This window comes from Mauremys reevesii, linkage group 2 (assembly GCF_016161935.1).
Source record: "Mauremys reevesii isolate NIE-2019 linkage group 2, ASM1616193v1, whole genome shotgun sequence".
Taxonomy (NCBI): domain Eukaryota; kingdom Metazoa; phylum Chordata; order Testudines; family Geoemydidae; genus Mauremys; species Mauremys reevesii.
Genome location: NC_052624.1, coordinates 124,727,943 through 124,753,392, shown reverse-complemented (window position 1 = coordinate 124,753,392; position 25,450 = coordinate 124,727,943). Strand labels below are relative to the sequence as shown.

The 25,450-nt window shown below is 40.9% G+C and overlaps 1 protein-coding gene across 4 annotated transcripts in view; it reads right to left on the bottom strand.

The window, feature by feature from the left end:
• The window catches only part of SLC12A7 (solute carrier family 12 member 7), a 327,938-nt gene that overhangs the window by 9,075 nt on the left and 293,413 nt on the right, over window positions 1-25,450 (bottom strand). For 2 of the 4 annotated variants that reach the window (XM_039524891.1, XM_039524892.1), the window contains exons 21-23: window positions 20,772-20,879; window positions 2,276-2,392; window positions 533-714 (exon numbers count right to left, since the gene is read on the bottom strand). In XM_039524891.1, coding sequence (XP_039380825.1) covers window positions 533-714; window positions 2,276-2,392; window positions 20,772-20,879 — 407 coding nt within the window. The remainder of the gene's footprint in view (window positions 1-532; window positions 715-2,275; window positions 2,393-20,771; window positions 20,880-25,450) is intronic. The other 2 variants (XM_039524894.1, XM_039524895.1) reach the window with 1 other exon arrangement.

The following is a 25,450-nucleotide window of genomic DNA, read 5'->3' as shown; positions in this document are numbered from 1 at the left end:
TTTCTGCAGTGTGGACATATCCTTAAGCTCCTGTCTTGCAGCTTATACATGTGGGGAAAACCCCAGTACCTGGGTAGAATCTCATTGACTTCTGAGGGCACAGGGGTCCACCAACCTATTGTAACTCACCTAAGTTACAATAAACCTAAGCCTGTTTAATTAGAGTAGATGGCTGAATGAATTTCTTAGGGCAATATTTAGCATCTTCTTCACAGTTATTTTCAATAAGAACATTATACATGTAATATGACAAATGTAAAATGTGAAAAAGCTTCCTCTAAAGCACTGTTACAAGTAATGCAAATTTATCAGTCACCCAAATTAGCACTTATTGCCTCAAACATTAGCCTCCTCTACGCTTCACTTAGGGCCTGATATTGTAAACACTTATGCATGTAAATTCTGCCATTAACTTCAGTGGCACTACTCCTGTGTATAAAATTACATGCATATGTTTTTACAAGATGAGGCCTCAAATAATACCAGAAAAAGGATAAAACCAGAAACTTATTAAAATCACATTTGTACTTACGGCTTCATGTTGAAGATATCTTTAAAACCTGTTATATTTGTTTCTCTATTTTTGTGCTTTTCAGCTATAAACTTTTCTTTAGTCCAGGTCATTTGCACTTTTTCAGGTGTAGCAGCAGCAGCATCACACTTAACAACAGCTGCTGAATGGGATGCAGTGTTTCTATCATGGATTAACTGAGCCTGAAAAAAAATAAAGAGAACAGGTGAAAATATAGTAGTTTTAGAGATACAAGGAAATTTAAATCACTGATCCTGCATCACCTAAATCAATGGGAATTGATAGACTTTAATTGGCTCAGGATCAGCCCCAAGAGGTTTACAAACTATGATACCTTATGCTGCAAGCACATGCTTAACTTTAACATTGAAGCCAACAGAACTACTCAGATGCATGAAGTTACTCATTTGTTTTTACTGGGGTCTAATTGAGAGGCTTATTTTTATAATTAAAACTAAAGACAATTTGCTTTAATGAAAATTTGAGTCCAAATTACTGTGCAACTTTAATTCCTATTTGAAGATTTTCCTGGGAATTTCCTTATGTTTAAAAAGATGTTTTTCCAAGCTGTGACCCATTAAGAGTGAAAAACAGACCAAAAATATATCTGCAAATACTTTGCACTAAGCAGCACTAGCAGAGATATCAGAAACAATTAACACTGAATTGGTATCTGAAATTTAAAAAAATCAATATCACTGTTTAGGACAGAAATAATGTCTAACTGTCTTTCATTGTTATGGAACAGAAGACATTAACAATCGATTGTATTAAAAATGCAAAGGGAGGGAAAATTTTGTGTTAGAGATTTTATTTAATTGCTTAAATGGAAATTAACACAAATATGCCCACAGTATCTAAAGTATGTGGAATATAATGAAACACCAATGTAATGCCACAAACTAGGATACCCATCTTTGGACATAAACATTTAAAGTGCCATATTTTCCTCATAATCGAACTAATAAAGAAATTGACGAGTGACACTTATAGTGTAAAGATTCAGATGTTTCACCAGAAGTATAAAAATACTGTTGCTCTCTATTTTTGAGAAGATAAAGTATATCTTTAGGGGTTTTTTTGCACTCCAACAGTAAAATTGACTTCAATGGGGCCAGAATTTCATGGTAGGTTTCTGACTAAATGGACTTAGAGATGCTTCAGCACTGGCTATATGCTGTTTGATACATGATAGACTTCTAAATGCAATCTTTATTTTAAATATTTTGAAGGAGTAAAATATGCTTCTCAATTGAACTCCTCAAATTCTAGAAATTACTTAAATGAGGAGAAGGGAGTAGTTGAAGATATCTTTGCTAATTTTCTTGAGACTTTTAGAAATTCCAGACATTACTTCTCAGGAAATTCTAGAAATGAGAGAAGATGTAATATAGTGAAAGTTTGTAATACCAGGTATATACACAAAAGATAGTGCTGTGATCATAAAAATAAATCATAGTAGGTAATACTAAAATCTAAATTGCTTGAGGATTGTATCCAGACAAGAGAGAGGAGAAGATGAGAAGACTGTTTTCTATCGCATCACTGCTAGCATCAATTTTGTTTAACCACGATTATTTATTTATAGGAGGAAAATGGGCAAACATTTTGTAAAATGTTTGAAAGCTTTAGAGAAAAAAAATCTGCAATTTCATTTCCAATCCTTAGTACTACATTTTCTAAAGTGGTACTGTAAGTGTTCTAACGAGAATGGACTATCTAATCAGTACTACTTCAGACTACCTCTTCTTCTGGATTGTCATTAGGCAGCAGAGCCTGTATATCTTGACCAATGGACTGTGGACTAGAGTAGCTTTTTCTTCTGACTGAGCCTCGAGACTCATCAGTGATGCTCTGAATCTGGGACACGAAGGTCACCAAGTACAACCAGCATACAAAAAAAAGGATATAATTAATTATGCTACTCAAATAACAATTTGTCTTTATTTAAACAGCTGAAAGTGGAAGTATTCTGAAAACAGATACAGATGCCACTATGTAATTGTGCTTGCCTTTCCCAAACATGGTGCTCATTTGCACAAATCAGCATAGTGATGTATTTCTAAAATTTGATGTGAAGCACTACTTTTAATTTAAAAGAAACAGAGATCAAAGAGTTATTTTGTACTCAAACATGCAGACTGTACACAAAAGGAAAAAGTTATTTACTTCAATAGAAAATTACACATGTAAAAACCTAGCTCCATAGTAAGTTAATAAGTTTGTTTTCTTGGTAACAGACAAGAATTTTTATACAAACCCAAAAATAATTTTAGAAAGAACACACACACATACAAAACATGTATTGAACAGCCAAACTCAAACACTCGTAATAAGATTACTGAACAACTATTGATATATGTTCAGTCTGAATGTAGGTTTTGCCAAGGCATGTTCAGTATATGAACACCTGACTTTGTGATATCAACTTAAAACACAAAGAGCTTATCAACCACTTGGGACCTGGGAATCAGTAGACACTCGTGACCTCACCTCTCTACCATAATGACCGACCAATTTTCTCTCCCACCCATTCCTTCCAAATTCTTACTCAGACCTTTATTTGTTTTATAACTTTTCACACACAAGTGATTATTCATGTACAATGGTCTCCTTTGCAGCACAGAAAGGGGTTGGGTTCATAAGAAAGCCTGGGCATTCATTCAAGGCTCAGTGGTTGCCTGCATGTGGTTGTGGATCTTGGCTAAGTTCTGTATCTTGGTTAGGCCTCGAAATAATGAAAGCCTTCTAAGGTCAAAGTGTATCAGTTAAACCTTGGATAGGTAGGATTCTGTGGAGTTGAGTACTGAAAAAAGGAAGGTCAGCAACACTTAAACGATGGTTGTTCTTATTCCCTTTACAGAGCTGTGAGGATGGTTTGCTTGTAAAGTTATCCCACTTAAAGCTACAGGTGTAATGAAGTTGCAGGGACCTGGTCAAAATATTCTAAAGTCTGTCTCTGTTTTCACTGGCCCTTTGCAATTTGCAAAGTAGGCCATCTACTACAGGTAGTGCCCATTTATGGGGTAGGGGCTAGAAGACAGGCCATACTGCCAGGATAAGGTTTGTTAATTATTTACATACCATCAGAGAACCCACTAAACTCACTATGCAGTCACATTTTTGAGTCTCTACATTTGCAATTTCCAAGTTAGAGAAGCCCAAAAAATCATTAAACTTAGAATGTGAACTTTTTGGTGCAGCATTTTTTAATTTATTAGAACTTAAACTAATTAACCTTGTAAGGCCTCAGAAAATTCAAACCTGACTCAGACCACATGCTTAAAATTTGAGGCTGTGTTTTGCATATAAAACTTGAATTAGAATCATAGAATCATAGAATCTCAGGGTTGGAAGGGACCTCAGGAGGTCATCTAGTCCAACCCCCTGCTCAAAGCAGGACCAAACCCAACTAAATCATCCCAGCCAGGGCTTTGTCAAGCCTGACCTTAAAAACCTCTAAGGAAGGAGATTCCACTACCTCCCTAGGTAACCCATTCCAGTTCTTCACCACCCTACTAGTGAAAAAGTTTTTCCTAATGTCCAACCTAAACTCCCCCTCTGCAACTTGAGACCATTACTCCTTGTTCTGTCATCTTCTACCACTGAGAACACAACATGGGAAACGAAATGCAATCTTAACTACTCTGGCACAACAGCATAGCCATAAAACTGCTCTAGAAAAATACAAATGTAACACTGGGGGAAGCTGGTCAATCAAAGAGGTACTTTACAGACACCAATTTCAAAAGAATAAGAAGCTTTGCAGGCCCACTGGAGAAATCTATCAGGCAGGCAGAACTGTGCTTTCAATAAATCCTTGGACTTCATATATATAGTTATCATTAAGAATAAAGATGGTTGCACTAGATTTTGTATGGACTTTAGAAAATGAAATGAAATTACTTTTAAGAATTCTTATCAGTTATCACAATAGATGATGTCCTGGCTGCTGTAGCGTATCAGTCTGTTTTTCCATACTGGATCCTAAAAGTGGGTATTGGCAGGTAGAAGTGGATCCAAAAGAAAGGGGGAAGACTGCAGGAAAAGGGATGTGGCAATTTAAAGATATATCTTTAGGTTTGTATAATGCCCTGGCCATCTTTGAAATGCTTATGGAGAGGGTACTGCCCAACAGCACCACAATGTTCCATGGCCCAGGGCTCAGAAGAGCCTCCTTTCTTGCCTTCGCTAGGCCCTGCCACCACTGCTAAGCCCAATGCAACAAGGTTCATCTCTTTTCCTCTCCCCTTTCCCAGTTCCATCTGCTGTCACTTTGACCCCTACCTTTACCACTCCAGGGAACAGGAACTAAAGGAAGAAGATGGTGGAAAAAGGAGAAGAGAGATGTCATAAACAGATAGTTAAGGGTTAAGGTCTCTTTTACCTGTAAAGGGTTAACATGCAGTACCTGATGATGACCTGACCAGAGGACCAATCAGAGATGAGATAATTTCAAGTCTCTGTGGAGGGAAGCCTTTGTCTGTGTTCTTTGTTAGAGCTCTCTTTGGATCTAAGAGAGGTCAGTCATGTCTCCAAGTTCTCCTGGAGTAGTTTCTACTATTTAATAGTGAGTATTAATTAGAAAGGCGGATTAGTCTTTTGAGTTGCTTTCTATATTTGCAATTGTGTGTTTGCTAAAGGAATTTCCTTATTCCTGTTTGCTGTTACTTTGTTTTCACTGAGAAAGAAAGGGGGAGGGGAGAATTCTCTCCAGAGATTGATAAATTTAGACCCTGTATTGTTCTATCTTGGATTACAGAGACAAGTTACTTTCTTTTTATTCTTTAATAAATTCTTTTCTATTAAGGACTTGGTTAATTCCTTCTCTTGTGGAGATTCAAGGGAAGGGGAGGGGGAGGTGAGTCCCTCTTTGTGTTGAGTCAAGGATTTGACTCAGGGTAATCTCTCCAGAGCAGGCTGGAGAGAGGGAGGGGGGGAGGGGAACTGGCTGTTTCTCTCTCTCTGGTGAGATTCAAGGGGTTTGAATCTGTGTTCCCCAGGGAAAGTTGGGGGAACAGGCAGTGTGTCAGACACTTAAATCTGACTGGTGGCAGCGTAGTAGATCTAAACTAGGATTTTAGTTTAGAGGGAAACTAAGGCAGGTCCCCACATTGGAACCCAACAGCTCCAAGTGGGGGTGAGACCTATGACAAGAGACATGGAGGAATCCTCCAAAGGAAGGATTGGGGAAGGATAAAAAAGAGAGGAGAGGAGAGAATCCCCCCAAACAGGTTGTGAGAATGAGGTAAGAGGGATAGCTCAGTGGTTTGAGCATTGGCCTGCTAAACCCAGGACTGTGAGTTCAATCTTTGAGGGGGTCATTTTGGGACCTGGAGCAAAATAAATAATTGGGGATTGGTCCTGCTTTGAGCAGGGGGTTGGACTAGATGACCTCCTGAGGTCCTTCCAACCCTGATATTCTATGCCCAAAATGGGGCAGCAGGTAGGAAAACAGGAAAAATTTACAACAAGGTAGTGGGTATGACTAGTCACGGCAGGGGAATGCAAAGAGGAAAGGAGGTTTCAAAAATCATTTAATTTTTAAGAATATCTGTAGTTGTCTTTAAATATATTTAATTTCATTAGCTAAAGAGGCACATACTGCATTCAGATAATTACGCAAAAAATGTGGCTTCTTGAAAATGAACATTTTGCTTCCTGCACAGCAATGGTAATTCAGCCCCCAACAAAGAACAAGTTTAGGTATTGTTTGGCTTTATTACTCATATCATGATCCAGCAAGCTGTTCTATTGGGTTGGTTTCTGCCCAGGCACCAGCATCCACCTTGCATGGTTATTAGCCCCAAATTCCAAAGTGCCATCTTCCTCAATTGCTAATGTGCCATCAAGTTTGTGTAGGTTTTATTGTACTGTTTCTCATATGGTAAAACAAATAATATTTTGTAACTTTTCTTGTATTTTTTAAAAATCACAATAGAACTATTTTAAAAAATATATATCAATTAAAAGCAAAACAACTCCTCTCCTCCAACCAAACCTATTTGTTTAAAAAAAATGTTCACACTATTGTACTCTTCAATTTTTGGGGAAGAATCAAAAAGATATTCTTGTTGTACATAGGCCTAATTAAAAAAAAACTTTTTGGAAAGAAATTCCTTTTTATCAAGTTTTTTGTTGTTGTTTTTATTGAAAATTAGAGACATTTTGGTTTTCTGAAACCATGCCAAAGGAATTTCCCAACCAGTTCTAAGTGCATGTCACCAGGATATTGCTTGAGCAGGCCAGGATCACCTAAACACCACAAAAATGGGGGAGGGATGGAGGGAGGAAGTCAGACAATGTAGCAGTTCTTAAAAAGGGGTACATTAGTATTTATTTTAGCACCATCTATACCCATTTACTTTTATTCCCATTTCCCCATAAGTTTTCCATGCTCTGTGAGTATGTTCAAAGTTTTTATTGGAAAGTAGGCTCCAGCCTGTACCCAAACTCTCCCAAATTCAGTACCTTCTTTTCCAAGGTGTCCCTTCTTCTCAGACACTGGTCTGGTGCTTTCTTTAAAACTCCCCTCTCTAGAGCTGTTTCCACTTTACACTCCTTCAGTGAACTCCATCATGCCTCTCCTCTTCCTGCCCGTACCCCTTGGAATGAGATGGGTCTGATTTATATAGGCCCCTCTCACTTCCAGAAGCCCCCGAGTGATGGTTGATAAGAGCCAGTTGTACCACACTCTAGTTCTAATTTTGGGGGTAGCTCACCATCTGCAGATGCTTGTTTCAGGGTTTTTCCCCACCCATGTGACAGTTCAGTCTATCACAATACAACAACAACAAAATCAAATACAACCACAAGGATTTCTCGTCCTTTCCTAACCTCATCCACATTATATTGATGCTATGCATTCTAATTCATTTAACACCTGCCACTTACCCATACACACACTCCTTTAAAGGTTCAAAAGACACTTAAAGGGTCTTGCCCATTAAAAAGGATTATTTTAACAAGGTGACAGAAGCACACATATTGAAGGAGGTTGGGGAATCCTAACAGATACTATATTTTAACTCAGGCACAAGAGACTATGGTTCCTCTAAAAAGAAGAATGCAAGAAACAAGAACTGGCCAATATGTCTGCATGAAAATCTTCTCTGAGATCCGAGGGCAAGAAAACTGACTGAACAGCAAATAATAGAGGGAAGATGCAACCAAACAAGAATATTCAGAATTAATTAATTGTGGAAGACAAAAATAAGGGCAGTGAAAAACAAAATCTTTTAATACAAGTCAGAGAGACAAAGAGGAAAATCAAAGGCTTTCATAAATATACTGTGGGGAGGAGAAGAGAAGTACTAGAGAAAAAAAAATGCCACTAATAAATGAGTAGGAGGAGGATATTAGTGGCTGAAATACCGAACTCCTTTTAAAATCTGTCTTCAACAAAGAAATTATGGAAAAACAAGCAAGGAAATATAATAATATAATATAATACACACACATATACAAATAATTTGACTTGGATATGTATCTTAGCTCCTAAATTTACTATACCACTAAAATATTATTTTTAAAAAGTCATTGTCTGGGAGAGAAGAATGAAAGGAGAAAAGCAAATGTAATACCCATTTTCCAAAAGCGGAAGATCTTGGCAGTAAGCACACCATAGAACAAACTCCTATCAGATGTAAAATAATGGAATAAATATTAACAAGACCACTAAGACCAAAATTTTTAAAAATGCTGGTCCTCAAATTATGGATTTAAGAGCCTAATTAAGCACCTAAAAAAGTGCCCTGAATTTCAAAAGCCTAAGGCATCACGTAGCTCTCACTGATTTCAGTGGGCACTAATGAATGCTTTGCACATTCTGAAAATCTTGGCACAGGTATATAATGGAACCAAGAGCAATAACAAATATGAGTTTATAATGATTTTATATTGGGAGATTAACTTAATTGCCTATTTTAAATTAAAACTAAATTTGTGGGTGAAGGGAATGCAGTTCCATTATACATTTGGATTTTATGAAAGCATTTGTTACTCTGTCTCATGAAATCTTACTTGAAAAAAAAAATCTTACCATGACTTCCTTTCTCTGAGCAATTTATCTTCTGATTCTCAACCAGTGAGAATGTCTTCTTTTTCCACAGCCATCAGGGTCAATACAGAGCTGTTGCTGGGGATGGAGCTCTGGTCTATGGCTACACTCCAAACACCCACTTGTTGATTAATATAAACTGGCTAATATACATATATATTATGGTGATACTACTACCCACAATATATATTCCAAACATTTAAGTTTACATATTATATATATTTTAGTATAGCAGTTATACAGCCCAAACTGGCTTTGTTATAATCCTGTACTCTTATGCTAAGTATCCCATAACACTATGCATTAGCTGAAGTAAGCCTTCCTTTGAGTAGATAATAAAATCAGGACAGATAATTATTTCTTCATAGCAACAGGAGAGGCATTACCCACACAAACCTTCATGTCCCTTAGTACCTGGAGTGCATGTGCTCAGAACAAAGATAAGAGTGCGTCCTGACCTGGAATGTCTGGGTTCAAATAAAAGATAACGGGAATACACCATGATACCAGAAACCAACAAGGTAGAAAACTGATTAATTAAACCCAGTTTCAGATGATGTATATGGTACCTTTTCCTGGTAAACATAAAAGGATGGCTTTAGAGGCATAACTTTGGGGAGCACATCTTCTTCGTAAGGTGAATGTAACATTGCTGCATAGCAGGGCCGCCCAGAGGATTCAGGGGGCCTGGGGTCTTGCCGCCGAAGACCCGGCACTTCAGCGGCAGGTCCTGGGGCGGATGGACCCCCCGCCGTGGGTTTTTGGGGCACTTCAGCAGCAGGTCCCGGAGCAGGACTCCCTGCCGCCAAATTGCCGCTGAAGACCGGAGCGGAAGAAGCTATAGGGGCCCGGGCCCCGTGAGAGTTTTCCGGGGCCCCCAGAGCAAGTGAAGGACCCCACTCCAGGGGCCGCGAAAAACTCTCAAGGGGGCCCCTGTGGGGCCCGGGGAAAATCCCCCCCCCCCCGCCCCGGGCAGCCCTGCTGCATAGTACTGCTCTTCAGAAACTGGTATCATATAGAACATTCTTCTTGTACCATATTAATAAACCTGAGTGACATTCGATATTTGGTCTCATGAGTGTATTTCATAACAAAGTAACAAACCAAAGTATGGTCAAGCAGCTGACTATAAATTTATCAACACAATCCCCCAGCAGAGTTCTTCCAATGCAACAGAACCACTTAACAAAATTTGTTAGAAACACTGAGCCTGCAACTAACCATTATGCTACTTTATACAAGTAAGAGAGACAAGGTGGATGAGATCTACCTCATCTCTCTAATGTCCTGGGACTGACACAGCTACACCTACACTACATATATACAAACAAGAACTGTCGGAGTCATATACTAGTAGTAGGAACTTGTTTCCAGCCTAGACATTTTGATCATATCAGGGTAGACAGAATCAGAAGGTATGCTGCTCACAGAAAGAAATTATTGTTAAAAAAATTCCATTCTGCTTCTTAACTTTCTTCCTGTTTCTCAAATAAATACTAAGTGTGAATAATAGTAGGCAGATACAGAGACAGACAAAATAAAACAAGACCTATCCTCCCTTTCAAGAAACAAGGCATAAACTGACAAAACTGTATTTGTGGACAACCAAGTGTCACACTATTTTTCATTTAGAGGGTTTTTTTGTTCTGATTTGTTTTGTTTTTTTACTATTTTTCCAATTTTTTTCTGCAACAAACAAACAAAATAAATAAAAAAGGGAAGATTTCTAGCAGGCCCAATTGTTTGTTGTTGCAATGAGTCCATTCCAATGAGGAAAGTGTGATTCAGCCCCCAGTCTGATTTCTGTATGGAGACAGTACCTTGATCAGTCAAACTGCACTGCCACCTTTAGACTTGTTGAAGGTGGTTTAATGAATCCAGGATTTGCTTCTAAATCACACTGCATTCCTTCTCTGGTGTTTTTGATTGAAACACCAATGAAAGGAACATATGTCTGGTTCCACTCCTGTAGTGTCTCCTAGAACTCTTGGGAGCAGTGGGGAGAGACTGGTTGGCCTTGGTTGTGTTCTCTGCAGGGATTGGCCCTGCTTTGAGCAGGGGGTTGGACTAGATGACCTCCTAAGGTCCCTTACAAACCCTGATATTCTATGATTCTATCTCAGCCAGCATTTTCCTGAACATCAGGACACCTTCAACCTTAAGAGGCAAACAGAATTTGTTTGCAGTAGCTATTTGTGGTCTATGGGTGAAGTCAAATCTAATGATTTGCCAATGAGTTTGAAGCTATAGCCCTAGCTGCAAAGCAGGTTACTACCACAGAAGGTTATCTCAAGTACTGTCACTTCAAAGTACAAGATAAATAAAATAAAATTCCACTTCTTAAAGGATAATCATAGAATATCAGGGTGGAAAGGGACCTCAGGAGGTCATCTAGTCCAACCCCCTGCTCAAAGCAGGGCCAATCTAAAGGCAGATTTTTGCCCCAGATCCCTAAAGGGCCCCCTAAGGATTGAGCTCACAACTCTAGGTTTAGCAGGCCAATATTCAAACCACTGAGCTATCCCTCCCCAAATGAAGGAGGAGAGAGAAGTCAAGCTTCCCCCCCTCCCTCTTTATAATTCAATTCCTTGTGTTAGAAACATCCTTGCTGAATCATGTTGACCAAAACGTCTCTTGTGGACATGGTGTTTGAACTATTGTGATTAAATGTAAATTTCTTGTTTATGCCTTCCCCTGCCAGAGAATGGCCATTTAAACACCTACCTGGTGCGACAGAGTGCTTTTGTCTCTGGAGAACTGGTTTAGGCCTGCCTTTCTAACTCTGGAACATGTTACAACAATATTGAGGGCTGGCTCCAGGCACCAGCATTCCAAGCAGGTGCTTGGGGAGGCAATCTGCAAGGGGCGGCAGTCCATGTGTTTTTGCCCCCAAAGAGCGCACAGAATTGCCGCCGCAGACGGCGGGGGCAGTCCGTGTGCTGTTAGGGTGGCACGTGCGTTTCCGCGGTGGCGGCAATTTGGCAGCAGCTTCTATGTTCAGCTGTCCGCGGTGGTGCAGCTTCTGTCTTCCAGCTGAAGACAGAAGCTGCCTCCAAATTGCCACTGCCGTGGAAATGCACGTGCTGCCCTAATGGCACACGAACTGCCCCCGCCCTCCACGGTGGCAATTCGGCGTGTTGCTTGGGGCCGCGAAAACAGTAGAACCAGACCTGGCAATATTATACAGTAAAATATTATAACTTCACATATAATGCTCGTATACACATTTTACCAGGAAAATAATGTTCAGCAGATTATGAGTTTTCAAATGATACCTCACAATGCTTACTTTGTACAAAATTTGTCATAATTCCATAAAAGTAGTGAACATAATAGTGTAGACTGTCACAACACATTAGTGTTACTATATTAGGTCCCTGAATGCAATCATCTACCTATAAGATTCATATCACCATATGGGATATACTGTTTTGGAAGGTGAGAGAACAAGCCATCAACAAAAGAATCAGGAAGTGGGAAATCATTTGGGGGCTTCCAGACCCAATGTGTTTTTACATTAACACAATCATGAATGAAAGCAAACAAAAAGAAGAAAAAATGATTATATTTTAAGGCCAGAAAGGACGATTATATAGTCAAGTTTGACTTCTTGTATAACACCAATCATGGAATTGTGTCCAGTTATTCCTGTATTGAGTCCAATAACTTGAGTCTGACTACAGTATGTCTTCCAGAAAGGCATCCAGTCTTGATCTGAAGACTTCAACAGACAGGTCATCTGTCACTTCCCTTAGTAGTTTGTTTCAATCATTAATCACTCTCAGTATTAAATTCAAATTAGAAACAAGGCACAGATTTTTGTCTACCTTCATCTTCCAGTCATTGGTTCTAATTATAACTGTCTCTGCTATATTAGATTAGATTAGAGCCCTTTATTATTTGGTATTTTCTCCCTGTGAAGGTACTTATACACCAGGGGCGGGCAAGCTGTTTGGCCTGAGGGCCATATCGGGTTTCCAAAATTGTATGGAGGGCCAAGTAGGGGAGGCTGTGCCTCCCCAAACAGCCAGGTGTCACCTGGCTCGCTGCCCCCTATCCAACCCCCTCTGATTCTCGCCCCACCACGGCCCTCCTGGGACTCCTGCCCCATCCAACCCCCCTGTTTCCTGTCCCCTGACGGCCCCATGGGACCCCTGCCCCATCCACCCCTCTCTGTCCCCTGACTGCCCCCCACCATTCCATCCAACCCCTCCTCTCATTCCTCATTCACCCACCTACTAATAGACCCTAACCTCTGAAGTCCTCAAATCATACCGAAGTCCTCAAATCATGATTTAAATACTCCAGGTTACAGAGAATCCACCATTTACACCAATTTAAACCTGCAAGTGACCAATGCCCCATGCTGCATAGGAAGGCAAAAAAACCCAGGGTCTTGGCCTATCTGATGAGGGGCGGGGGGAGAGAGAGAATTCCTTCCCAACCCCAAATATGGCAACTCTGAGCATGTGGGCAAAACCCAACAGCCAGACACCCAGGAAAGAATTATCTGTAGTTACTCAGAGCCTTCCACATCTAGTGTCCCATCACTGGCCATTAGAGATGTTTGCAGCTAGCGTCACAGATCAGTTATGTGCCATTGTAAGAAGTCTCATCATACTATACCCTCCATAAACTTATCAAGCTCAGTCTTGAATCCAGTTAGGTTTTTGCCACCACTACTTTTTTTTAGAAGGCTGTTCCAGAACTTCACTCCTATGATAGTTAGAAACCTTCATCTAATTTGAAACCTAAACTTATTGATGACCAGTTTATATCCATTTGTTCTTGTGTCAACAGTAGCACTTCATTTAGACAACAACTCTCCCTCCCTGGTATTTATCTCTCTGGTATATTTACATAGAGCAATCGTAACTCCCCTTAGCCTTCTTTTGGTTAGACTAATTGAGCCAAGCTCTTTGAATCTCATCTCATAAGGTAGGAGACCCAAATTCACCTGATGATCCTAGTAGTCTTTCTCTACACCTGTTCCAATTTGAATTAATCTTTCTTAAACACGGGAGACTAGAACTGCACACAGTATTCCAGATGAGGTCTTACCAGTGCCTTGTATAATGGTACTAACACTTCCCTGTCTCTACTGCAGATACCTTTCCTGATGCATCCTAGGACTGCTTTAGCCTTTTTCACAGCTGCATCACATTGGCAGCTCATAGTCATCCTGCGATCAACCAGTACACCCAGATCTTTCTCCTCCTCTGTTGCTTCCAACTGATAAGTCCCCAGCCTATAGCAAACATTCTTATTGTTAGTCTCTAAGTGCATGACTTTGCACTATTAAATTTCATCCCATTTCTATTATTCCAATTCTCAAGGTCCTCCAGATCTTCTTGTGTGATATTCCGGTCCTCCTCTGTATTGGAAATACCTCCCAACTTTTTCTCATCTGCAAATTTTATTAACACACTCCCACTTTTTGTGCCAAGATCATTAATAAAAATGTTAGATAGGTCCCAAGACTGATCCCTCAGAAACTCCACTACCAACCTCCCTCCAGCCTGAATTCACCTTTCAGTATGACCTGTTGTAGTCTCCCCTTTAACCAGTTCCTTATCTACACTTCAATTCTCATATTAATTCCCATCTTCTCTAATTTAACTAATAATTTATCATGTGGAACAGTATCAAATGCCTTACTGAAATCCAGGTAGATTAGATCTACTACATTTCCTTTGTCTAGAAAAACCCAGTTATCTTCTCAAAGAAAGATCAGGTTAGTCTGGCATGATCTGCCTTTTGTAAAATGTGTTGTATTTTTTCCCAATTACTATTTACCTCTTTCAAAATTTGTTCCAAAACCTTTCATACAGTTGAGGTCAAACTAACAGGCCTGTAGTTTCCCGGATCACTTTTCTCTCCTTTCTTAAAAATAGGTACTTGTGACATTCTATATTTTTTTGGTCATCACTCTTACAAGACTATGATAAATTTTGTATAAAGTATGCCTTGTGATATATCATTTGAAAACTCAATATGCTGAATATTGATGTCCTGGCAAAATGTGTCTATCAATATTAGCAAAGAGTCTTGTGGCACCTTATAGACTAACAGACGTTTGGGAGCATGAGCTTTCATGGGTGAATACCCACTTCGTCGGATGCATGTAGTGGAAATTTCCAGGGGCAGGTATATATAAGCAAGCAAGAAGCAGGCTAGAGATAACGAGGTTAGTTCAATCAGGAAGGATGAGGATCTCTTCTAGCAGCTGAGGTGTGAAAACCAAGAGAGGAGAAACTGGTTTTGTAGTTGGCAAACCATTCACAGTCTTTGTTGAATCCTGAGCTGATGGTGTCAAATTTGCAGATGAACTGAAGCTCAGCAGTTTCATAGAATCATAGAATCTCAGGGTTGGAAGGGACCTCAGGAGGTCATCTAGTCCAACCCCCTGCTCAAAGCAGGACCAAACCCAACTAAATCATCCCAGCCAGAGCTTTGTCAAGCCTGACCTTAAAAACCTCTAAGGAAGGAGATTCCACCACCTCTCTAGGTAACCCATTCCAGTTCTTCACCACCCTACTAGTGAAAAAGTTTTTTCCTAATGTCCAACCTAAACCTCCCCCTCTGCAACTTGAGACCATTACTCCTTGTTCGGTCATCTTCTACCACTGAGAACAGTCTAGATCCATCCTCTTTGGAACCCCCTTTCAGGTAGTTGAAAGCAGCTATCAAATCCCCCCTCATTCTTCTCTTCTGCAGGCTAAACAATCTCAGTTCCCTCAGCCTCTCCTCATAAGTCATGTGCTCCAGCCCCCTAATCATTTTTGTTGCCCTTCGCTGGACTCTCTCCAATTTATCCACATCCTTCTTGTAGTGTGGGGCCCAAAACTGGACACAGTACTCCAAATGAGGCCTCACCAGTGCTGAATAGAGGGGAATGATCACATCCCTCGATCTGCTGGAAATGCCCCTACTTATACAACCCAAAATGCCATTAGCCTTCTTGGCAACAAGGGCACACTGTTGACTCATATTCAGCTTTTCGTCCACCGTAACTCCTAGGTCCTTTTCTGCAGAACTGCTGCCCAGCCATTCGGTCCCTAGTCTGTAGCAGTGCATGGGATTCTTCCGTCCTAAGTGCAGGACTCTGCACTTGTCCCTGTTGAACCTCATCATATTTCTTTTGGCCCAATCCTCTAATTTGTCTAGGTGTCTCTATATCCTATCCCTACCCTCCAGCGTATCAACCACTCCTCCCAGTTTAGAGTCATCTGCAAACTTGCTAAGGGTGCAGTCCACACCATCCTCCACATCGTTAATGAAGATATTGAACAAAACCGGCCCCAGCACCGACCCTTGGGGCACTCCACTTGATACCGGCTGCCAACTAGACATGGAACCATTGATCACTACCCGTTGAGCCTGACCATCTAGCCAGTTTTCTATCCACCTTACCGTCCATTCATCCAGCCCATACTTCTTTAACTTGCTGGCAAGAATACTGTGGGAGACTGTATCAAAAGCAGCAAAGAATCCTGTGGCACCTTATAGACTAACAGATGTTTTGCAGCATGAGCTTTCGTGGGTGAATACCCACTTCTTCGGATGACTTGCATCCGAAGAAGTGGGTATTCACCCACGAAAGCTCATGCTGCAAAACGTCTGTTAGTCTATAAGGTGCCACAGGATTCTTTGCTGCTTTTACAGATCCAGACTAACACGGCTACCCCTCTGATACTTGTATCAAAAGCTTTGCTAAAGTCAAGAAATAGCACATCAACTGCTTTCCCCTCATCCACAGAGCCGGTTATCTCATCATAGAAGGCAATTAGGTTAGTCAGGCATGACTTGCCCTTGGTGAATCCATGCTGACTGTTCCTGATCACTTTCCCCTCCTTTAAGTGGTTCAGAATTGATTCCTTGAGGACCTGTTCCATGATTTTTCCAGTTTCTCTCCGAAGTCTGGTCCTGAAGTTTTTTTGCTGCAGGATGGCCACCTTAAGATCTGCTATTGTGTGGCCAGGGAGGTTGAAATGTTCTCCTACAGGTTTTTGTATATTGCCATTCCTAATATCTGATTTATGTCCATTTATCCTTTTCCGTAGAGACTGTCCAGTTTAGCCGATGTACATAGCAGAGGGGCATTGCTGGCATATGATGGCGTATATTACATTGGTGGACGTGCAGGTGAATGAGCCGGTGATGGTGTGGCTGATCTGGTTAGGTCCTGTGATGGTGTCGCTGGTGTAGATATGTGGGCAGAGTTGGCATCGAGGTTTGTTGCATGGATTGGTTCCTGAGTTAGAGTTACTATGGTGCAGTGTGCAGTTACTGGTGAGAATATGCTTCAGGTTGTCAGGTTGTCTGTGGGCGAGGACTGGCCTGCCACCCAAGGCCTGTGAAAGTGTGGGATCATTGTCCAGGATGGGTTGTAGATCCCTGATGATGCGTTGGAGGGGTTTTAGCTGGGGACTGTATGTGATGGCCAGTGGAGTCCTGTTGGTTTCTTTCTTGGGTTTGTCTTGCAGTAGGAGGCTTCTGGGTACACGTCTGGCTCTATTGATCTGTTTCCTTATTTCCTCATGCGGGTATTGTAGTTTTGAGAATGCTTGATGGAGATTTTGTAGGTGTTGGTCTCTGTCTGAGGGGTTGGAGCAGATACAGTTGTACCTCAGTGCTTGGCTGTAGACAATGGATCGTGTGGTGTGCCCGGGAGGGAAGCTGGAGGCATGAAGGTAGGCACAGCGGTCGGTAGGTTTTCGGTATAAGGTGGTGTTAATGTGACCATCACTTATTTGCACCGTGGTGTCTAGGAAGTGGACCTCCCGTGTAGATTGGTCCAGGCTGAGGTTGATGGTGGGGTAGAAGCTGTTGAAATCGTGGTGGAATTTTTCTAGAGTCTCCTTCCCATGGGTCCAGATGATGAAGATGTCATCAATGTAGCGTAGGTAGAGGAGGGGCGTGAGTGGACGAGAGCTGAGGAAGCGTTGTTCCAGGTCAGCCATAAATATGTTGGCATATTGTGGTGCCATGTGGGTGCCACTGATCTGGAGATATATATTGTCATCAAATTTGAAATAATTGTGTGTGAGGATAAAGGCACAGAGCTCAGCAACCAGTTGTGCTGTGGCATCATCAGGGATACTGTTCCTGACAGCTTGTATTCCATCAGCGTGTGGGATGTTTGTGTAGAGAGCCTCTACATCCATGGTGGTTAGGATGGTGTTTTCTGGAAGGTCATCAACGCATTGTAGTTTCCTCAGGAAATCAGTGGTGTCACGGAGATAGCTGGGAGTGCTGGTGGCATAGGGTCTGAGTAGAGAGTCCACATATCCAGACAGTCCCCTTCAGTGAGAGTGCCAGTGCCCGAGATGATGGGGCGTCCAGGATTTCTGGGTTTGTGGATTTTAGGAGTAGATAGAATAACCCTGGTCGGGGCTCTAAGGGTATGTTGATTTGTTCCGGTGTTAGTGTAGGGAGTGTCCTGAGTAGATGGTGCAATTTCTTAGTGTATTCCTCAGTGGGATCTGAGGGAAGTGGCCTGTAGAATATGGTATTGGAGAGTTGTCTGGCGGCCTCCTTTTGGTAGTCAGACCTGTTCATGATGACAACAGCACCTCCTTTATCAGCCTCTTTGATTATAATGTCAGGGTGGTTTCTGAGGCTGTGGATGGCATTGCGTTCTGCATGACTTAGGTTATGAGGCAAACGATGTTGTTTTTCCACAATTTCTGCCTGTGCATGTCGGCGGAAGCATTCTATGTATAGGTCCAGACTGTCATTTCGACCCTCAGGAGGAGTCCATGTGGAGTTGTTCTTCTTGTGCTGTTGGTGGGAGGGTAACTGTGTATCAGTGGGCTGTTCAGTGTTATCCTGAAAGTATTCTTTGAGTCAGAGATGGCGAAAGTAGGCTTCCAGATCGCCGCAGAACTGTATCATGTTAGTGGGGGTCGCAGGGCAGAAAGAGAGTCCCCGAGATAGGACAGACTTTTCTTCTGGGCTGAGTGTGTGGTTGGATAGATTGACAATATTGCTGGGTGGGTTAGGAGTACCACGGTTGTGTCCCATGTGGCAGGTAGGAGTTTAGACAGCTTACAGTCCTTTTTCCTTTGTAGAGAGGTGAAGTGAGTAATGTAGATCTCCTGTCTTATTTTAGTGAAGTCCATTTGTATAGAAGTTTGGTTATTAATGAGAGTCTCCAGGTTGGAGAGCTCTTTTTTGATGTTTTCCTGTTTGCTGTATAGGATGCTGATCAGGTGGTTCCTCAGTTTCTTTGATAGAGTATGGCATAGTCTCTCACTGTGGTCTGTGTAGTATGTAAATAGCAGTGCAACAAATCTCGATGCCAACTCTGCCCACATATCTACACCAGCGACACCATCACAGGACCTAACCAGATCAGCCACACCATCACCGGCTCATTCACCTGCACGTCCACCAATGTAATATACGCCATCATATGCCAGCAATGCCCCTCTGCTATGTACATCGGCTAAACTGGACAGTCTCTACGGAAAAGGATAAATGGACATAAATCAGATATTAGGAATGGCAATATACAAAAACCTGTAGGAGAACATTTCAACCTCCCTGGCCACACAATAGCAGATTTTAAGGTGGCCATCCTGCAGCAAAAAAACTTCAGGACCAGACTTCAGAGAGAAACTGCTGAGCTTCAGTTCATCTGCAAATTTGACACCATCAGCTCAGGATTAAACAAAGACTGTGAATGGCTTGCCAACTACAAAAAACAGTTTCTCCTCTCTTGGTTTTCACACCTCAGCTGCTAGAAGAGGGCCTCATCCGCCCTGATTGAACTAAGCTCATTATCTCTAGCCTGCTTCTTGCTTGCTTATATATACCTGCCCCTGGAAATTTCCACTACATGCATCCGACGAAGTGGGTATTCGCCCATGAAAGCTCATGCTCCCAAACGTCTGTTAGTCTATAAGGTGCCACAAGACTCTTTGCTGCTTTTACAGATCCAGACTAACACGGCTACCCCTCTGATACTGTATCAATATTGTATGAGAAGTAATTAGATTCTACAATGTATCATTGTTATAACATTCTCCAAAGTTAAGACAAGCAGGCACAAAACAGCTTTTCAGAGACAGACACCCTAGCACCCAGTCAGGTGTTAAAAAGCTATCAATGTCATTCTTCATCAACAGGAAGGTGTAAACAAGAAATTTACATTTCATCACAGAGACGGTTCAACCCTCACATCCACAAGAGACTATGTGTTGCCTACACACCAGCTGGGGGTAATCCTCAAAGAGAGGAGGATGATATAAAAATGAGAGACAGACAGTCGGCTAGCAAGGCTGGTGCATATATCATTTTCTTTGATGAAATGACGGACTTTCTATGAGCTTGCATTGTTCAGTAGTGTGCTGGACAGCACAAGATGCACATCTCTGACACTAATAATTTGCAGATGTCATCCTGTATGTAATTCATGAGTGACTGGCCAGCGTGCTCATGTGTTTAGCTGCGAGTGAATTTGCATGCTGAAGGCTGTGTAAGCAGGCCAAGAGTGGCTGTTCTAACAGCAAAGCAATGTAAAAGGCACCCCCAGGCTACAGGTTAAAGGGGACACAGCTGTTCAACAGTCCAAATTGTATCCCGAGTAATGTCACAGTACTATATTAGCAATTCTCCAGCCATAGGGTACAACCTCAGAGTTTACAGATTCATTAAAAATCCTTGCAATATGTTAGATATATAGTGTCATTTTCTTAATTGTTTTGTCACAACTTGCAGATTTCAAATTCTGATGTGATAGCAAAAATAGTATTACTGAAAAATATAAGGTTACATAGACTATTTAACTCAAAATAATATAGTTTAAAATTCTTCAGTTAAATTTTTAAAATCCTTAAAACCCAGGAAGATAGATATGTTTGATGACAAGCATGCAAACACAGATACTGTTAGTGCAGTATTTTAAGCTCCAATCTACTGCTGTAGTTATGCTGGAACTGTAGTAATTCTAGTATTTCAGTATTGTTTAGAGCTAATACTAATGAGTCATACACAAAAAGATAAAGTAAATCAAATATTCTCTTACAACTGATAAATTAGTACAAAATTCATAACAAAAGAGGTTTTATTTTATTTATTTGTTATGAAATTGTTAGAGATCATGGCCTAGCATTACCACTTCCACTTGCTTATACTTGGTTTTCATAAAATTTATAGTCAAGTTAAATAGTTTACCTCTCTTTCCCTTTCATTCTTAGACAGCTGCATCTGTTTTAACATCTGAGATCTCTGCTCCATCATAAGAGTCTTCTCATATGTGAATGCTGAAATATCATTTTCAAACTGCAAAATAAGTATGCCATCATTAAAAGGAGAAAAATCTCATTTACAACCCTCCCCCACCCACCCCCATCATTTGGGTAACATTCTGGGGTTTGCTTTAATTTGTGTTCATTTACATCCTAACAGTATTTCCAAGTCTATATTTGGTAAATATCTTCTGTTTTCAATGCTTTGGAATTCTAATTTTCAAGTCTACACAGTATTAAAATACTCCTTCAAAAATATGCCACTAGACACTGTATCATATCAGAAAAATTTAAGATACAGGACTTTCCATTGCTCTGTTCTTATACTGACTGCAGGAACGAGGATGGGACAAAGGCCACCTTTTAAACCATCTTTGCAGCTCCTGTATTCTGGCCCCAACCCCTCTAGTGCACAGGCTTGTAACTGCACCTCTAGCATGCCTCCAATGGTGGGAGGGCTGTGAGGGGAGTGGTGGTGGTGCAGAACTGACACAAGCTCTACACTGCCTAGGGAACAAGCTAACACCAGGGGTATTTCCTGGGGGGCTGATTCTACACAATGTGCAGTCCTTTTGTGCACCAGAGAAGGGTAAAGAGGCAAGACTTTAATAAAGAATATGGTCCTTTGTGTCTTGAGACATTGAACAAAAATTAAGTGTAACTATATAACAAAATAGAGATAACATTCCTAATGACAACAAAATAAATAAACATATCTATTTAAAATATGCTCTTAAAATTAGTAAAATATTCTAACTGAGGTTGTTATGGCTGGAAGAAGTAGTGGCATTAATCAAACTGAAATACCAGAAATAGTTATTTCACACACAACAAAATACAAAGCAGAAAACAGGCATTTTGGCAAATAAGGAGCACAAAGAAGTTCTAAGAAGGTAATATTTTGCAAATATATGTGTGGCAGTTCTAAAGAACTCATGAGGTAAATCATTACTCAAAATGAATCTCTGAAAAAGAATGGCTTTAACATGATTTTGAAAGGATCACCTGGATTTAGCCTGAAATTAGTAAATGCCAGAAGACTGCAATTTCTTCTTCATTACTGTAAATACATTACCAAATCTGAAAAAATTCACAAAAAACACAAAACATGATGGACTTACCCTTTCAAAAGACAGGAGTAAAAAGACTTTAAAAAATATACACATTTATCAAGAATAGTTACCCTGCCTAAACTCTCCTACATAGATCAATGCTCTTGGAAGCTCTATGTTGTATTGATGTTTTCATTGAGGTTTACTTAAAAATAGCCTCTCCTCTTCACTTCTGAAGTCTGTGAGTGTCAAACATGACAAAAAATACTGACATTAACTTGTGCTTCCATTAGTGCCTTACTGCAGCTTAAACCTGCCGATGCCTGGATGTTTTTGAGGACACTGGATTAGTTTTTCCTCTCCACCCACATGTCCAATTAAAACAAATAAAAAAAGCCCTTACTTCTGCCTTACCTATATGGCCATTAACATGCAGTGACATAGTAACCCGTTGGTGCCAGTTGGCAAAGGGTTCACTATTTTGTGTCAGCAATTCCTATCGGGCCTCACAATCTCATTACACCTAATAATGGGGGGAGGGATAGCTCAGTGGTTTGAGCATTGGCCTGCTAAACCCAGGCTTGCCAGTTCAGTTTCTGTCTGAGGATTGGTCCTGCTTTGAGCAGGGGGTTGGACTAGATGACTTCCTGAGGTTCCTTCCAATCTTAATAGCCTATGAATACATTGTTTCATAGTACTTATCCGTAAAGAGTGTCATGTAAGATCTTAAATGAAAGCCAAGGTCACACTGGTCATTAATATTGTTGTGAAATGTATGTACTGATGATATTTAAAAAGTTATGTCTATATGCTCAAAATATATGCTTATAGTTTGTATCAAGGTGTTACTCCCCAGCAGAGGTGAAAAAGGGGTTTGCTGACAGACCAGCGGTGTTTATCCATCTATCAGTGGAAATGTAAATCAAGTATTTGTCTCAGTCACAAACACTAGTCTTAGCTAAATGCAGATGAGATTTAACAGGAAGAGGACAGCAGAGGGAAAAAGCTTTGTCTTGGGGTGTACTTCAAAGGTTTATTGGTCTGTAACTGGGAGACAGGACAGCACCCCATTATCCTGAACTTGAAGAAGTAATCAGGCAATATGATTGCATTCATGAAAATGAGATCCCAGCTGGTCCTGGTTGGAAATGCTGCAAGAAAGCTTTAGGTGAGATAAGACTGCTTTTATGCAGCTGGGTAGCCTGTTAAAGTTAAGTTTAATCTATAAGAAGCATGTTATACTTCAGTATTATATGTAACTATTTCTGTTTCCATTTATTATCCTTACTCACTATGTCTTAAATCTTAATCTTTGATAATAAACTTATGATCGTTTCACTATACATATATCTCAGTGCTGTGATGTTATAAAGAACCTGATCCTGAGAAGCACCAGTCAAGCTGTGTGTAGACTGTTCCGTCAGGGACATCTTACCTGGTAATTTCTGTGAGTGTCCAGTGACAAGGGCTGGAAACTACAAGGGGATGCTTTCATAGGGGCTTGGGAACCGGGGTGCACCTATTACTAGCCTGCATAGCAAAGTAAGGGGTTAGTAGAGCCCTGAGGAGATTGTTTGGGTGATAGACTGGAGGTGTCAGTTAAGCACAAGTAATTCTCTCTCTTGCTGAAGCAGAGGGATAACAAGGGGACTCAACATCCTGGACACCCCAAGCAAGTGTAACACATGTCCTTCATGGCATCATGGGTCAAATGTACCACTCAGTCCTGGTTTCAATACCCACAACCTCGACTCCCTCATTGAAATGGCTCTTGAAGCTAGTGTTTTCATGGATCTCTTGAAGCCTCTCCTAGGCCTTGATTCAGAAAAGCATTTAAGCAAAGCATAACTCTAAGAACATAAGTAATCTCACTGAAATCAATGGTATTATGAATGTGCTTAAAGGTATGCATATACTTCACTGGAGTAGGGTCCTAATTGTGTTTGCCTTTACAGTCCCCTCTCAAACTGGAAACTCAGGAGAGATTACTTACCGTTCAGTAACTTGAGTTCTTTGAGAAGTGTTGGCCCTATGGGTGTGCTACCATAGGATATGAGCATGCCCTTGCACTCTTGGTCAGAGATTTGAGTTAGCAGTGTCTGCAGGTCTGTGCCTGCAGGCTACGCTAGATAGGGATTAGACTAGATGGCCCTTGCAGTCCCTTCTAACCCTATGATTCTACATGGCCTCATGCTTCGGAGTGAGGAAATATGAGGAGAAGTGGACCTGCCACCACTCCAGTTCCTTGTCAACCACAAAGCTAGAGGGGAAAGAAGGTGGGGAGAACCCATGGAGAGAAAATATCTTGAAGAACTCAAGTTCCTAAAAGGTAAATAACCTCTCCTTCTTCTTTGAGTATAGCTCCTATGGGTACTCAATTCCCAAGCAGTAACTCAACATGGAAGTGGGTGCTGAGGAGGCAGATCCAAGATGGTGCAGAGGACATCACCACCAAAAGTTGTGTCCATCTTGGCACAGAAAGAATATTGTAATGTTTGGAGAACATGTGAACTGAGGACCAAATTGCGGCTCTGAAACTTTCAGAGATGTGGATGTCTTTGATGAGGGTGACAGAAATGGACTGAGCCCTAGTGGAGTATGCTGCCACTTTGACAGGGAGTTGTACCACAGCAATCTTGTATCAGGCTATGATGCAACCCACTTTGATTATCTTTGAGAAGAGATCAATTGTCCTTTCATTCATTCAGAAAAGGATATGAACAGTCTAGGGGAAATCTAGAAATGCCCTCTGAACATCTAAAGTGTGAAGGCTTGTCACTTCTCTGGAGGAGTGAGGTTTGGGGCAGAACATTGGCAGACAGTTATCATGCCTGATATGGTATAAACCAAGGATGTGGGTATAGTGTGACCTCAACATGATAGAAGGCAGTGTAAGGTGAGCCCTCCCACCCTTCTAGCCAAGGTGATGGCTACCAGGGAAAAGGTCTTACAGGAAAGATGGAGGAACAAAGCTGCCTGTCTTAGGTTCCAAAGGAGGTTTCCTTACGGTACTGAAAACTAAATTAAGATTTAAAGAAGATGTGGGGTTCTCAATATGAGGGAACAGATTAGATAAACCCTTAAGGAATCTTGCAGTGGTAGCATGACCAAAATAAAAGAGGCTCTCAATAGGCAAATGAAAGGCCATAATAGCTGCCAGGTATATCATGACAGAACTCATAGGTAGTCCTGTGTTTTTAATTTAAGCAGGTAATCAAGCATCCTGGAGAGAGGAGATTCAAGAGAGGCTATAGATTGACTGCCAAGAGGGAAAGTAGAACATACAGTATACAACTTTCATTGTGGCTGAATGTAAACAATAAAGCTAATAATATTTATAGCTCCTCCCTCCACTAGCGTTCCAGCGCAATAAAACAATAATTTCAAGACTGATATAATTTTAAAATAACGAAATACCTCCATGTACAGTTTGGAGGTTATGTCTATGTCTCCAGTCTGATTTAATGAATACCATGTTGTATTTCAGCCTCTGTTCTGAGTGTAACTTTTATTATGTCCTTCACTGTATACTGTAACTGCCATGTTGGATTGC